This window comes from Rhipicephalus microplus, chromosome 9 (genome assembly GCF_043290135.1).
Source record: "Rhipicephalus microplus isolate Deutch F79 chromosome 9, USDA_Rmic, whole genome shotgun sequence".
NCBI lineage: Eukaryota > Metazoa > Arthropoda > Arachnida > Ixodida > Ixodidae > Rhipicephalus > Rhipicephalus microplus.
Window position 1 is genome coordinate 79,157,536 of NC_134708.1, and position 15,569 is coordinate 79,173,104.

Sequence of the window (15,569 nt, forward strand, 5' to 3'; positions counted from 1 at the left end):
CGAAAATTATTGACAAGTTAGGCTTAATATATGTAATGCATCACATAAGTCTTGTTTAGTGCCTGATTTCAACCCGAACAAATCTGTTACCTGGCTTTACATGGTTTGGGTACGCTTCGCTAAAACGCCATGAAGTTTTGATTAACGTGACATCTATCATCATCATCATCATCAATCACCTAGCAGAGCGAGTGCGCACGCATCTGCACGTTCGACAATGATGATGATGATGATGATGATTCTCATTGGATGAATGACACCTTCTCACTCAGGGGGGATCGGCCAAGAGTCGTGCGCGCTGGGCGCGTGCTTTCCAAAGACAAAGCTGCGTTCTTCGCTGGCGGTTTCGTTACCAATACTAGTTCGTCAGGCCTCCTCAGGCCGTATATTCCAAGATGCCTTTCTTATTTGAGAGCAACGACGTGCACAACCTGCTCGATAACAAGCGACTTGTGCTAATGGGATGTTCAAGTAAGTGCACAATCGCGAAGTATTCCAGCCTTCATTGAACACTGGAAGCTAAGAGTTGTTTTTCCTCCTTCTCTCTTAGATGTGAGGGCCATCTACAAGGACCTGATTTGTTTACACCAGTACAACGAGTTCATATCGAACGAAATTTTAAGGCAGAAGGTGAGCTCTCAGCTGTTCTCGCGCGGACCTTGGCGCTCGCATTCGGTACTTCAAGATATCGTGGCAATGTTCTAGGACTATCACTTAGTTCCCCAAAATTACACGACTGGTGCCGCTGTCCGAATCGCGGACGTTAATGTATTTCGCGAGTGCGTTTATCAAGATTCAGGTATTGTGGAAGAACAGCCTTCGTGTGTTCCGCGAGTTTTCGTTTGTGGCGGTAGATGTGTGGAAGTCAAAGACGGAGAAAGATGGGACAGACAATCCCGGCTAACGCAAGGAGTGATCTCTACGTTCAAGTCCTCTGTTGTTTGTGCAGCTAGCTGAGCAGTTCTGTTGTGTATAGGTCTTCCGGTAAGGTCGATGTGGCTGGTTCGATGGCGATGGCTGCGTTTTGAATGAGGCGAGCTATGTCGGATCACTCGTGCTTTACAGATTCTATTGGAGTATGTGGCTTCAATTCAATTTTCGCAACGGTCAAATAATTTTATCTCAGTTTTTATTGCTTCATTGAGCCATCGAGCAAATGCATGTAGGCACGCAAGACTGGGAAGAATTAGTTATAGTTAACCATTTTCTTCAATAACACACAAGTTTTTCGTAAAAATGTCGTGCAAGAAATTAGTTCTTCAAATGTATCTGTCCCAGAGACAAAGGACAAAAAAAAACTGGATTGTACAGGACGATCCTAGAAGGAATTCGTAATCAGTCGGTGGAAAATCAAGTTTGTGATTCTCGATAACAGAATGAAAAATGATTTAAATAATAGTAAAGAGAACTCATTCATCATCGATATCATGCTTAACTGACCACCACAGCGCAGCGCGTTTCAAAGAGACCAGAGTTGTATTAGCAGCTTACAGCACTTCCTTGTATTGGTGCACTTGTTTTTTCCGGGATGTTCATCGGAACCACTGCTGTCATTGCTCAAGCGTGTAGTTTATTTTAAATGCGAAGCATTTTTTAGCGAACTTCGACGACTTTCAGTGTATCTATCTATCTATCTATCTATCTATCTATCTATCTATCTATCTATCTATCTATCTATCTAGCCGCCTACGAGTTTTAGCTCTCCTGGCCATTTCGATAATGGAATCAATATCAGACTTGGTATGGCATAACATGACAGTATGAAGAACATATTTGACTAGATATAACATGAAAATCATGACATGTGATGAATGTCATTATTTACATTTCAAGGTTCAGCAGCTCTTGCGGTGGTTTCGTTCAAATGGCATGTTGCAAAACTGGTATTATATGACAACATTGCATAGCAAACAAAAGCGACAGACCCTAACATGAAAATCATGACATGATTGTCATGTAAGAACATGACTACGTTCCACGCTCATGATGCACTCGCGGCCGTTTTACTAGCGGCACATATACCAAATTTTGTATTACGGTACGTGAATCGATGACAAAGGTATGTGACTGGTGCAAACATGATAATCATGAGATGCGCGTCATGTAATAACATGACTACATGCCACGCTCTTGATGTGCTGGTGGCCGTATCGCTAGCTTCACTTATACCAGATTTGGTATCACGGGACGTGAATGAATGACGAGGTATATTATAGTAGTGCAAACATGATAAACATGAGATGCATGTCATGTAACAACGTGACTACATACTACACTCATGATGCGGCCGTTTCACCAGCTTCACATGTACCACACTCGGTATTACGCGCCACCAATGGATGACGAAGGTATGTGACTGGTGCAAACATGATAATCATAAGATGCGTGTCATGTGAGAACATGACTACATGCCACAGTCAAGACGCCAATTCATTTCGACGTGACGCGGCGCGCGTGCTCGCTGGCGTTCATTTCGTCGCGTCACGCCGGCGTTGCCACGCCAGGCGCCGGCCCTGCCGCAGGCGCAAGCGTCGCTGCGTTGCTTTGATACATGCGCGTTTCAGCGCGTCCAGCGTCTCTTCGTCACAACAGAAGCGAGACGCTGCGTTGTCCGGGTAACGCATCAGCGCGAAATGTAGCATGTCGCAGTTCGCACCGGTTGCCATCGGGCCGCACCGACGGACGCCGGTCGCGCCTGGCGTCAGGCTATAAGTGCTCGCGTTTTGCTAACGTAGCGTCGCTGTGCCCAGCGTGCGCGCGCGTCAACGCTACATTGGAGATGGATGGATGGATGGAAAAACTTTATTTCATCAGAAAGCAACTGAGGATGATTCCATGTTAGATGGCCATCAACCCAAGTTTGGCGGCGACCTGTGTGGCCCACTCCACGACCCTTAACTGGACGACTGGGTCTGAGCTGGTCAACACGGCCTCCCAGTGCTCAAGAGAGGGATCACGCGTAATATCCACCGGCGGCGGCACTATGCTACATTCCCAAAGTATGTGATCACATGTTGCCACAGCCTGACACCATTTGCATTGCGGCTTAATCTCCTCCGGGTACATTTTGTTCAACACGTAAGGGTTGGGAAAAGATCGCGTCTGCAGTTTTTTTCAGACGCATTCCTGCGCCTTAGTCAACCGCTTGTGTGGGGGCGGATAAAACCTCCGCTCTAGTTTATAATGATTCTTTATGTCATGAAAGGACACTAGCCCATTTCTCGTGGACCTCCCCGGAACTGGCGGCTCACCTACCCGGCTGACGAAACCTCGAGCATTCAGGTGAGCCGCCTCGTTTCCAGGGTTCCCAGAGTGTGCTGGTACCTAGACAATTTCTATTTCTCTTATTTCTCGTCCCGTGGCCCCATGCAGAAATCGTGCGGCGGTCGCCGATATTCTGCCCCTCGCCAGATTTCGGATGGCTGTCTTTGAATCACTGAAAATCCAATCTGACTGCGAGTTAGTTATAGCTAGCGCTACTGCCGCTTCCTCTGCAGTTTCCGAGGAGCGGGTTTTGACCAATCCAGAGGCGACCAAGCGCCCCCGCCTGTCCACCACCACAATCACAAAAGCGTCTTTGTCCTTATATTCCGCAACATCTGTATAGACTGCCAGTTTGTACTCACCGTACTCAACGTGTAAAGCTCTGGCTCTTGCCTGCCTGCGCTGCGTATGGTGAATCAGATGCATATTTTTGCGCAAAGGTTTTATGTACAGGGCCTTAGGTAACTCTCGCCGCACCTGAATTTTAATGTCCCCAGTGGGAGCCTCTGCTCCAATGCCAATCCTTTCCAATATAATCCTTCCCGCTTTGGTTGTCGAAAGCCTAGCGTGCTGCATCACCAGATGCGCCTCCCATAATTCATCCAGGGTGTTGTGTACCCCTAGTTTTAACAGCCTTTCTGTAGGCGCGTTGTTAGGCAACCCAAGCGCTGCCTTGTAATCTTGCTGGATCATACCTCGATCTTACCTTTTTCTGCGGCATCCAACTTCATATAAGGTGTCGCGTAAGTAATCCTGCTGAGAACAAACGCCTGTACCAGCTTACAGAGTTCTTTTTCTTTAACCCCGCTCTTACGGTTAGCGATTCTTCTGATTAGCCTGACAGTAGCATTGACCGTGGTCTTAAGTTTTTTAAGGGCCACCCTATTCTTCCTGTTAGTTTGCAGATATAGGCCAAGAATTCTAATCGTTTGAGCTTCAGCTACCGGCCTACCCCCTACCTTTACCTCTAACGGCGGTGGCGGAATACAGTGTCTTGCATGTAGCCCTCTGGGTTTGTCCCGAACCACAAAGAGCTCGGACTTTGGCTGAGAGCATGAAAGTCCCACCTCCCCTGCCAACTCTTCGACAATATTAACTGCCTGTTGCAGTGTTTCTTCCAGATGCGCGTCACTACCCCTGGTTACCCATAGAGTAATATCATCTGCATAAAATGTGTGTTTGAGTCCCGGTATCACCTCCAGCCTCGGCGGTATTTTAATTAAGGCGATGTTAAACAGGAACGGTGACAAAACTGAACCCTGCGGCGTCCCTTTGCCTCCCAACGCGAATGAGTCCGATTTGATATCTCCTATTGAAATTTCTGCGGTTCGGCCCTCGAAGAATGATCTGATGTAGCGAAATGTCCTGACCCCTGGTTCAATTTTCGATAGGTTATTCAATATTGCCTCATGCGAAACATTGTCGAAAGCTTTATTCAGGTCAAGTCCCAATACAGCTTTGGTGCCCGTGCCATGCCCGGGATTGACTACACCATGTTTTAACTGTATCATGACATCCTGTGTGGACAAATTGGTCCTGAAACCTATCATAGTTGGGGGAAACATGGCCTTGTCTTCTGCATAATTCTGAAGCCTGTTGAGAACCACGTGCTCCATCGATTTGCCCACGCATGATGTCAGCGATATGGGGCGCAGGTTTTCCAAGCAGAGTTTCTTGCCTGGCTTCGGAATAAATATAATCCTAGCATGCTTCCATTGTGCTGGGATCTCCCCGGCCACCCAATACTCATTTATCAAGTCAGTGATCGCCCCGACCGATTTGAAATCTAGGTTTCTCAGCATTTTATTAGTAACTCCATCCGAACCTGCGGCAGACGTAGTACGCAGCTGCCCCATGGCAAACTCCACCTCCGCAATTGTGAACTCTTCATCTAGGTCTGAGTTTTCCATCCCCGAGTAGTGTGGTAAGAAACCGTCTACTCCATCAGTTATGTACAGATTCCGGCGTTCCTGTATAAACTCTCCAATTGTGCCTTCATATTGATGCATTAACCGAGTCATTTGCCCCCGTTGCGCCGATTTTGTTGCTGCTGGATCCAAAAGATGCCTTAACAGCTGCCATGTCTTTTTGCATCCGAACTGTCCATTCATGCGATCACAAATCTGGCCCCACTGCTTGGCTTCCAACTCAATTGTATAATTTTCGATTTTACGTTCTAACTTGGCAGTCCTTCTGCGAAGGACGCCGTTATGTTTTTGCTTCTTCCACCTTCTCAGGAGACTCGGGTGCGCTTCCCACATGTGTAATAGTCTCGAGTCAGCGGTAAACTCCTCCTGCTCGACTGGCACTTCTACCGTGGTATTATTTACATCCTCCATGAGCGCCTGTACCCATGCATCCAGGTCATTAATTTTCCCGTTTACAGTGTCTGCTATGTTTTTCCTAAATCTGTCCCAATCTGTAATTCTTTGCCCCTTCACTTTGTCTTTATGCTTCGCAGCGCTAAACGTCGTGGAAAGGATATAGTGATCACTTCCTAGGGCTTGTCCCGTGTTAATCCACTTTGCATTACTGATGCCTCTAAAAAACGTAAGGTCTGGGTAGGTATCCATGCTTATGCTGTTGCCTATCCTCGTATGATCTTGTGGATTGTTTAACAGCGTCCATCGCAGATCCCGGGCAACTTGCCTAAGCCGATTGCCCTTTGGGCTGGCTCGAATATAACCCCACTCCGGGTAAGGCACATTGAAATCTCCTACCACTATAAGCGGAGCGCGAGCTGCTAACCGTTGAGTTTGAATCAGGAGTTGTGGCAAGCCCAATCCTTTATCTTTTTGAGAACTATACACATTAAGTAAAAACAGACTCTTTTCATACTTCCGTTTAGGCAAAATCTCAAGCAAGACATAGTCTTCCCTGCTGCTATCTACGGAATGCTGAATGGCAGTGATGTTGCGATGGACTAGCACGGCTGTGAAGACGCGTGATACGCCCCTTGAATCAATTCCTGGCGCTGTAAATGCCTTAAATCCAGGTAATTTTACGGAACCACTAGCCTCCTGTAAGGCTATTATGTCTGGTTTACTGTCCAGATTTTGTACGTGCAACTGCAGGTTACCCCGCTTTTGACGAAAGCCCCTGCAGTTCCACTGCCAAACCTCAATTTGCTGGCGAGGCGCCATGATGAGCCACCCACGGGAGGCAGTCTTGCCTCCAATAGAGTATGAAGCTGCTGAAACATGCCCATGACCTGGGTTTGGGAGTCTCTAAATTCAGTGAAGAGCATGCCGAGACGCTCCTCTATTGTGTCTAATCTGGCTTCGATCTTTTCGACTCGAGCCTCCAACCTATCCTGTCTTTTCTCTTGTTTGCCTACTTTATCCGCAAGTGTTGTTACATCCGACTTAAGACTAATGAACTTGAAAACAGGCTGTGGCATGTCTACTGGTGACGTTTCGGCTAATCGTTTTGCGTTAGCTACCTCATCCCCCGGCAGTGGTCTCTTCACTGTCCCCCGATTCTCCACTTCCATAGCTGCACTCTCCTGTACGCGAGCAGACGCCTCTTGCGTCGCTTTCTGTAGGCCTTGCACTGCTGGTGCCTGTGTCCCCTGCCGTTGGTCGTTTCTAAGTGCGCGTTCCATCTCTGAAATTTTGTTTTCCATTCTTTTAATCAAGTCTCCCTGTCGCTGAACCAGCGCTGCTAACTCCCTCTCTCGAGCGGTTTCGTTCTGGGAGGCCGTGCTTGACAAGCTCACCTTTTTGTTGGTGTCGCGTGCGCAGCTGTTGGTACTGGATGCTCGTCCACCATCTTGGCCGCCCCCGCGCCCTGGCAATGGCGGGAAGGAACTCGACCGGTCCCTGCTTTTGCTTCTGCCTTCTTTACCCCTCGGTGACCGCTCCGTGGCCCTCGAGGACCGTTTATCGTTGCCAGCTTCGCTCTCTCTTTCGATGCTCTGCTGCCGGCTTGTCGGTGGCTTGCGATCCAGGCGAAACTTGCAGTTCCGGCTCCCTGTGTGATGCGCACCATGGCACACGATGCAGTCCGGCGGGCACGTAGGTGGCTCTCCTTCTGGCGGGGCAGGATGGTCCTTCCCGCAACGGTGACATAGGTTGCTCTTCGGACGATAGCAAACGCCCGCTCGATGTCCAACTCGTCTGCAGTTGTAGCAGGTCTCGACTAAATTTCTGTACGGGATCACAGCGTACAGACAGTTCCAGTAAGTAATCTGCCAGGGTATGCGTTTTCCCCCGAACGTAATCTGAATCGCCTTTGACTTTCCCAGAGGTCTCGCGTCCAGAATGTCTATGCCTTCATTCTTCTTCAGGAATCCCGCCCGAACTTCTTCCACTGGGCATCCATCATAAGCATTGTAAATCACTCCCCGCACGGAGTTCTCCAACGGCGCCACGAACGCCGAAATCGGCAGGTCACGATCACCCAGCTTGAGCGTCTTCACAGTCGCATATGCCCCACTGCGATTTATGCACGGTGTGCTCACCGTCAACGTGTTGTTTGTGCCATTAATACGCACAATGTCTTCTTCCGCGGCAATCGCACTCGTTAGACGCGCTGCTGCTTTCAGTGCACATCCGAGTTCTCTCGCTGTCACAACACTCAAGTCCCAGTTCTGGGGCCTGTACACAATCTTGAAATCCGTGGCTGGCAACTTGAGAAACGGTCCGCGTTTCTTCCATACCGGCGCTTTCCCCCGCTTGACTTGCTGCGCTCCGTGCGTCTTGCGCCCGTCGCTGCCGGCCTGCGTCTCGCAAGGCTTACTCTTGGCGTTGTCGCCATGCTCAGTCTTCTTAAATCGGTCCTGTGCCTTCAGCACTGGAGCCCACTCTCCCGCTTCAAAATCTTCGGGTGTTATAGTCTCCCCTTCGACGTAGTATTCCATCTTCAGCCCAACAAGGCCCACGGTCACCGGGCGCAAGTCAGACGCCGGGCGACGCGGCCCAGGCCAGGCTTGGCCTAGGAGATAGGCCTAGCCTTGCCACCGCGGGGTTGATAGGAAAATCTCGGAAACTCCAAAAACGGGGACAAACTTGCCTAAACGAGTGGTGTCCGTAGGTACAGGGCAACCTCCTGCAGACGAGCCCACTGACAGCAAGTCCAGAAAAAAGCGCATCCGCCGATAGTCGGTCACCGGGCCGGAGCTCATGCGAAACACGTCCGCACAGCGTTGCTTCCAACCGCCTCCCCGCTACATTGGAGTATATTGGGCCCTTCATGATGCGCTCGCGGCCAGTTTTTTAGCTCCACATATACCAAATTTGATGTTACGCGACGTCAATGGATGACGAAATACATCACTGATGCAAACATGGTAATCTTGACACGCGTGTCATGTTAAAACATGACAAGGTACCACGCTCATGGCGTGCTCGCGGCCGTTTTGCTAGCTCCATATATACTAAATTTGGTATCACGTGACGTGAATAAATGACGAAAGTAAACGACACATCCAAACATGATAACCATGTAGGGCATCAATTATCTCCCCCTCGTGACGTTGCACTGATTTTAAAGTGACATATCAATATCTCTCATTCGTGCTTCGCATATCATCGATTCCCACTGTACGTGGGATCTGCCCTTTTTTTTCTTACACAAATTATAGTCAAGAGTCCAACGGAATCCCGTCTGGTCGGGTACAAACATAGTGAAAAATAACAAAAACTCCTACCAAGGTGAAATACACAAAAGTTAAAAAGACGTTTTGGCTGAAAGACAAGGCTCCCGCGTGGGGAGCCGAACTTTTGTGTATTTCACCTTGGTCGGCGTTTTTGTTATTTTTCACTCACACAAATTACGCGGCCTGTACTTCTTCTAGTGGTTAGTGCACATTCTTGGGCAGGTTTCAGCATTTTGGCCTACGTTAGCATTGAAAAAAACGGTACTGCTTAAATTTTAAGGACCATTTTGACATTGGTCTCTTTAAGTGCGGGACAGTTTTGCCAACTTAACTATTGATCATTCTGTGTTAGCATATCTCTTCGGTGTAAACTTCATTAACTATGTTTCAGATGGAGAATAGTTGCTTTGGTGACAACCTTGTAAAGCACGGAATAAAACACAACGGCCGTGACTACCTAGAAGAAAGGCTTTACAGGAAAGACGGGACGTCCGTTTCCTTCTACTTCCTCACGAAAATCTACAGTGGTTACGTTGAACGTATCTTGGCGGATATGACCATTGACAGCGCTCCTGACGTCATCATCGCTTCATCCTGCCTTTGGGACATCACACGGTCAGTGGTGCTGCGTGCATTCCAACGGCAAAAACGGTAAATTCGCAGCTCGTTTGAACACGGTGGCAATGTAAGTGCATGCGAACTACTTCATCGGGACATCTGTTAGTCCACCGGCTAAATTTCAAACAATATATAGAAAGGGAACGCTTCATGGCGCCACTGAAAAACAACTTGCAGCTACAGCACACACAATGTTATTCTTCAATACAAATGAGTTCTGTGGGGAACCCAAAAGTGACGGAAGGATGGAGAATGGAAAGACAGACGACCACCTGTTTGTAGCACGAAGCCACGAAGTAATCCGTACGGATCCGAAGGGCAACCTGAAAATCCGCAAGCCTACCAGGAACGTTTGAGAAATCCGTAGGGATTTTTTTGTGGCATCGTGCAACAAACGGGTCGTTGTGTGTTTTCACCTTCCTTTAACAATGTTATTCTGCGTCATGAGAAGAGACGTTGAGTCATGCCACAGCAAAAGCCAGAGGCCGAGCAATTCAGTTGCCTCGGTATGGAAGGTTGCACATGGAATTTCTGTGCTCTTACGCCATCTATGGTTTGCTAACAAAATATAAGCCCTCGGCAACACACGCTGCAAAGTCTCACCCGGAAGAGCAGCCTATAGCCTCCACGCTCTTGGGGCAACTATTGCAAGTACGCTTACATGGCACCCGCTATGCCTCTTATCGTCATAATTAAGGTTAAGTAAGGAAGCATCCACCGTATATATATGGTTCGTCCTTCTGCGGAGAAGCGAGGTACCCTTCCGAAACCATTGTATGCGACATTGTATGGCGCCTAGTCGTTACTTTGCTATTCTACTACGCTGTACTACAATATGTGCACGTGATTCACTCTCCAACTTAAGGAATCTTCGATTTGGCTTGCACTAGTTCAGAAAAGTGCAGGTGCAGAAAAAGCGGTGCCAAGCGGTGCAGTGAGCGTGCAGCGCCGGTCGAGCAAGTGCAGGTGCAGCCTCAACCACGCCTCGGCACTAGCCGACACTAGCGCGCGACGGCTACAGCCAAAACGAAGGCGTGAGTTGACGTGAGTGCAGGCCGGAGAACACCTTGTAGTGTAAGCCTAAAATAGCCGCCTCCGCCGCCTTGTCCGATCAATACACGGCCGTGATGGCACTTCTTGTGACTGCGATGGAATTGCTGGACTCGAGCAGCGACGACGATTCCGTCAGCGGTGCCGTTTGCAGTGACTGCGACGATGAGTACGACGATGCGTGCATCTTGGTCGCGTGCGCGTTGGTGCGCGACGATGCCAACCGTGTACCCGGGTACGAAAGCATTATCGGCAGGTACCATGAGTATGAATTCAAGCGCCTCTTCAGGCTGTCCAGGGAGACTTTTGATAGTTTCAGGGCCAAGTTCAAGACTTCAGCCTTCTACCCAAGGGCAGTGCAAGGCCGCCAACAAATCAGTGCCGAAAAAACATGCCTCATAGCGCTTGTGTACCTAGGCTCACAAATATCTATGTACGCCATAGGCGACAAATTCGATGTTACCGAGTCGTCTGTTCATGTTTGTGTGACACGGGTCGTTCACTTCTTACACGCTATTAGCGATGAGATAATTTGCTGGCCTAGTAGCGCGGAAGTGACCCGCATAAAGAACGGCTTCCTCGCCAAAAGTAAAGGCAAGGGCCCAAGAAACACCATCGGCTGTATCGATGGATCACACATCGGGATACTCACTCCAAGCGAATCTACGCAGTCTTACTTCAACCGGAAAAAGTGGCCTTCGATAATCCTGCAAGGAATCTGCGACGACAGGAACAAGTTGCTGAACGTGTTTATTGGGTTTCCAGGTTCGGTTCACGACGCCCGTGTCCTGAGGGAGAGCCCCTTCTTTGCACGCGCAATTCAGGAATGTGAAGACAATTATATACTGGGTGACAGTGCATATCCACTGATGCCATGGCTCATGACCCCATTCAAGGACAATGGAAGTTCTTTTCCTACGTGGAAAAAGAGCTTCAATAAACGACACAGTCAACAACGAGTGCTTATTGAGAACACCTTCGGCCTGCTTAAACAGCGTTTTAGGAGGCTCTACCTTGTTGATGCAAAAAGTGTGCAACAGTGCTGCTATATAGTTATGGCTGCGTGTGTGCTACACAACATGTGCAACGATGAAAGGGACTTCCTTGAGGAACTTGCAACGCTTCCCCAAGAAGAAGATGTGGGCAATGATGAAAGTGAAGGAGATTTTGATTGCAGTCTGCCAGGCTACAGTCAGTCTCTGCGAGAGTTCATTGCAAAGGAACAGTGCTAGAAGTTCATCTTTGCTTCGCGATTTATTCAGTGTGCAAATGTTTTGCGAAGTGGGGTGCCGCGTCTAGAAGCAATGTTTTTTTTTAACAAATTAGATGGAGTAGACACTGCTAGTGTTATAAAAGTTTATTGCCCATATTATAACCCGTCCTTATTTGAGAGTACGTCGATCAACCGATCGAATCGCTGCATGCGCTCATCATGCCGCTTTGCCTTTGCCTCTTCCCATTTTTTTCTTTCCTCCAGTTGTTTCACTGCTGCCTCCTCTTGCTTAGCTCTCGAAGCTTGCATTTTTTCTAATGCCTCCAAGAGCGGCGTGACTTGGGACCTACTCTGGCGCTTCCTTTTTGGCGTTGTGCTGCTCCGAACTTTGGATGCTGTGTTGCACTCGACTGGGACTGCTGCGTCTTGAGGTGCTTCAGTGATGCTGGTGCTGTTGAAAGTAATTGTACAGGTGCCATGTCATTTCCAGGCTACAGCACAAATTAAGTAATTTTTACTTACTCTGGACTTGCACTAGGCAGGATTGTTTTTCCAGGCTCCAAGAGCAGCCTTGGATTTACACTATGTTCTTTTTCCAAGACTTCTGCCAGCTCTCTGTAATAGACACTATGAGAATCACTGAAGATATGAAGACACAATCGTAACTTACTCTTCATATTCACAGTTCACACGGTGGTGACCTGAAGAATTGTTGTCTTTTTTTGACTTTTTATATGCTCTGTCCAGCGACTTCCATTTGTTTTCCACTTGTGTGGCAGTCACGTTGCACAAGAACTCCGTATTGATGGCCTCAGCCAACTTCTTCCACAGAAGCCTTCTTGTGCTAAACAAAAAAGCAAAGCACAGTTAGTAGGAAAGAAGGAAGCGACGTAACGTGACCCAAGTCTTGCAGTAGCACATGAACCTTTCCTTAGTACTTCATATGTGTAGCTTTCAGGGATAATTGCTAGGGATGTTCGATTATTCGAAAATTTTGGATAATGAATCAAACAGCACTGTATTCGGTTCCTAAGTCGAATCGAATTGCACATATTCTAAGTAACAAATATTCTTTTAATAATCGGCACTGGCGGGAGAACCCCAAAACAACGAAACAGCTACAAGTCATTCTTTCAATCCCTAATGTGACCTGTACGCAGCCCAAGCTTTTGCAAGACTACCTACACTATATTGATTGTCGAATGAATGCGCTTCTGAAAGCTCCATTCTTGCTCAATTTTTACTGCACTTTAGCTGTATCGCATTTATCAGCTCCTGTCTTCGTCTTGTAATAACCAAAGGTGGGAACTACGAGTGCTTGCAGCTTCACGACTAGCAACAGATACAAGTTTTGCGTTTGCGTAAATTGTTCTTGCAGATGTAAATTTCAACGCCCATTGTTATCCGCTTTTAGTGCGCAGGCCATGTTGTGATGACGGGTTGATCTGCTCCGTTACATATTTAGTTGTATCTGCAATGTTTGGTTGTAAATTGTTTTGTTTTTGTGTCCCAATTTTATTTAAAGTGAGGTGACAAAGTCTCACGTTGATAACGCTAGTCAATGCCGTAGTTGAACCTACAATTACAAAATGTTACGAATATTCTAGTTCCTGCTGCATACGAGATTACCTTAGTTTTCGTAATTGTGGTATTTTGAGTAGATTCAAACTGACTGTAATGGCCTTTGTCGAAAGTTTGTGACTATTTGTTTCAAATAAAATGTTCTGTTCTAAGGCTGTTTTGAAAATGGTCTACTTACTATTCAAACAGTATTCAATTACTATTTGTATTCTATTTGGTGCCATTACTATTTGACTCTTACTTGATTAGGTTCCGAAATTCACTATTCACACACTTCTGATAACTGCGAACGTTCTTTTTGTGCGGGAAGCATTATGTTGGAGAAGTTGAACATTGTGTAAATCACTCTTTTGGATCATAAAGCTTCACTAAGGAGACAGCCATATTCTAACCTGTCTTTGCATTGTAAAACATGCAGCTGCGCAACCTTGTTTGCTGACACGACGGCGCAGTCTAGGTTCAAAGATAGGGTAGCACGTGTCAAGAAGCATATCTCTTTTAACAATGAGCTGCACCATCTTGAAAAGTGGCAGTGCGAGAGAAATGCGGACAGACAGTGAAGACACAAGGACTGCAGGGCGAGACTTGCTAGAGATGTGCCTCAGAATAACAACATGCAATTCCCTCTAGTGCAAATTCTCAAGGCAGCACTACACTTGCAACATGGCTTGAGCTTGGAGGTGCTGCACCTTTTCGGCAAGACAGCGGTTGTGCAATGCCCAACACAAAAGCACCGTCGCTGTTTTTGAAGATCACTTGACTTAATGAAACATTACGAATGCCTTCGTTGTGTATATATGTGCGTGACTATACATACTGTTTGTGTGTATATGTAAACGTATATGTCACAGTCAGGCGCATAGCCAAAATTTTTTTTCAGTGGGGGGGGGCAGTAAAATGTAAATTGCTGGCAGTAAAATGTAGGCAACAATAACCATCGCCATTGTGAACTTCATGCGCCCTTATCTTGTTGGTGCTTGCCTAGAGTGAAACGGAATAATAAAAAGCTGCAAATAATTTTGGACATAGGATGACATACCGAAGTGCCCTGGTTTTTCCCACCAAGTCCTTCATTTCCGAGTATTTGGCGATGAAGAACCTTGTTTTTCGGGCGCTCCAAAGCTCTTCCACATCTTCAGCCGACGCGGCTGCTGCTGGAAATGCGGCTAAAGCCCCATCGCTGTCAACGTCGCCGTCGCAGGCAGGAGAAGGCGTCGGCGGTTGTGCCGGAGGGGGGTCATTTTCACGATTCCCTGCCATGAACCGCAACGTAACGCGCTTGCCGTCTGCAAGGGCGAAAACCAAGATTAAAAATACCGACATAGCATAAGCAATGCTACGAGGCTGTTTGCTGACCGACTACGACTCCTGGCCGCTAACCACGTTTTTTGGCAATGCATGCAGCCTGACTTACCTGATGCCTCATAGACGTAACCGTTGGCGTCCGTCATAAATGACCCGTCGGGATTGTGAAGTGCCTTAACTTCCTTTTGAACGCCCTGAACAACTATTTGCAACGTCGTCTGCTCTGGCCTTGGGGGGACGCCCGCCATGCTGCACTACTCTGCACCTGCTTTGGAGTGCGTGCACGCCGGTACAGAACTCGTCAGGAACTAGGCTTACACCTAGACAAAACGAGGGAGCCAGTGCAGAGGGTGCGACAGAGGGCGCGCGCTGCTCCGGCAAAACGAGGACGAAGGTGCTGCACCCTTTGAACTGGTTCAGCCGGTGCAGCCAAAACGAAGAGACCATTAGTGTATGCATATAGGGTTTTTTGGCGAGTTTTATGCACCGGCGTGGCTGTGAGTGAGAATACTCGGCTGTGACGTAGTGGGCCTTGGCTTTCTGGAGTATGTGTCGCGTCGAGTGCTGAATTGTACTAAAAAAAAAAGATTACAATAATCGGCGCGTAAATATTGCGCTTATTAGTTTCAAATTTGAACAGTTGAGTGCACGACAACCTAAATGATCTATTTCACTTTTCTATCTCCCCGAAAAGTTTCTGGTTGCTCACAGCGCACTCGGAATATTGCTTTTTTGTTTTGCAGTGGAAGTTGTTGAGATGAGAAAAACCCTCTTTTTTTGTGCTGTAGTTATCCGCCACCGCCACCACCGGTGTCCGTAACCGCTTTTGCGCGAAATAAAAGATTAAAAATATAAATAAATTCTATTTTATGCAAAATATTTTACATCATTTTGTTTTGATACGATGTGTCTTTTTTTATCTGACATATATGGTATCCG

At 47.5% G+C, this 15,569-nt stretch overlaps 2 protein-coding genes across 2 annotated transcripts in view; one reads left to right on the forward strand and one right to left on the reverse strand.

Moving 5' to 3' along the window:
• Window positions 1-327: 327 nt before the first annotated feature.
• Window positions 328-15,569, forward strand: part of LOC119164730 (PC-esterase domain-containing protein 1A) — a 32,083-nt gene continuing 16,841 nt past the window's right edge. Inside the window, exons 1-3 of the mRNA XM_075873923.1 lie at window positions 328-471; window positions 551-630; window positions 9,255-9,478. Coding sequence (XP_075730038.1) covers window positions 396-471; window positions 551-630; window positions 9,255-9,478 — 380 coding nt within the window. The 5' untranslated portion in view covers window positions 328-395. The remainder of the gene's footprint in view (window positions 472-550; window positions 631-9,254; window positions 9,479-15,569) is intronic.
• LOC142771927 (uncharacterized) lies at window positions 11,874-15,097 on the reverse strand. The gene is made up of 5 exons (XM_075873922.1): window positions 14,740-15,097; window positions 14,365-14,611; window positions 12,415-12,588; window positions 12,267-12,359; window positions 11,874-12,195 (listed from the first exon to the last, which is right to left on the reverse strand). The coding sequence occupies exons 1-5, from the start codon at window positions 14,876-14,878 to the stop codon at window positions 11,901-11,903; spliced, it is 948 nt and encodes a 315-aa protein (XP_075730037.1). The 5' UTR covers window positions 14,879-15,097; the 3' UTR covers window positions 11,874-11,900.

Excerpts from the sequence above, each read along its gene's own strand:
- LOC142771927 (XM_075873922.1), bottom strand. The coding sequence starts at position 14,878 with ATGGCGGGCGTCCCCCCAAGGCCAGAGCAGACGACGTTGCAAATAGTT. Across the intron at positions 14,612-14,739 it reads TTACGTCTATGAGGCATCAG|ACGGCAAGCGCGTTACGTTG; the intron begins GTAAGTCAGGCT and ends TCGCCCTTGCAG. Across the intron at positions 12,589-14,364 it reads GGAAAAACCAGGGCACTTCG|CACAAGAAGGCTTCTGTGGA; the intron begins GTATGTCATCCT and ends TTTTTTGTTTAG.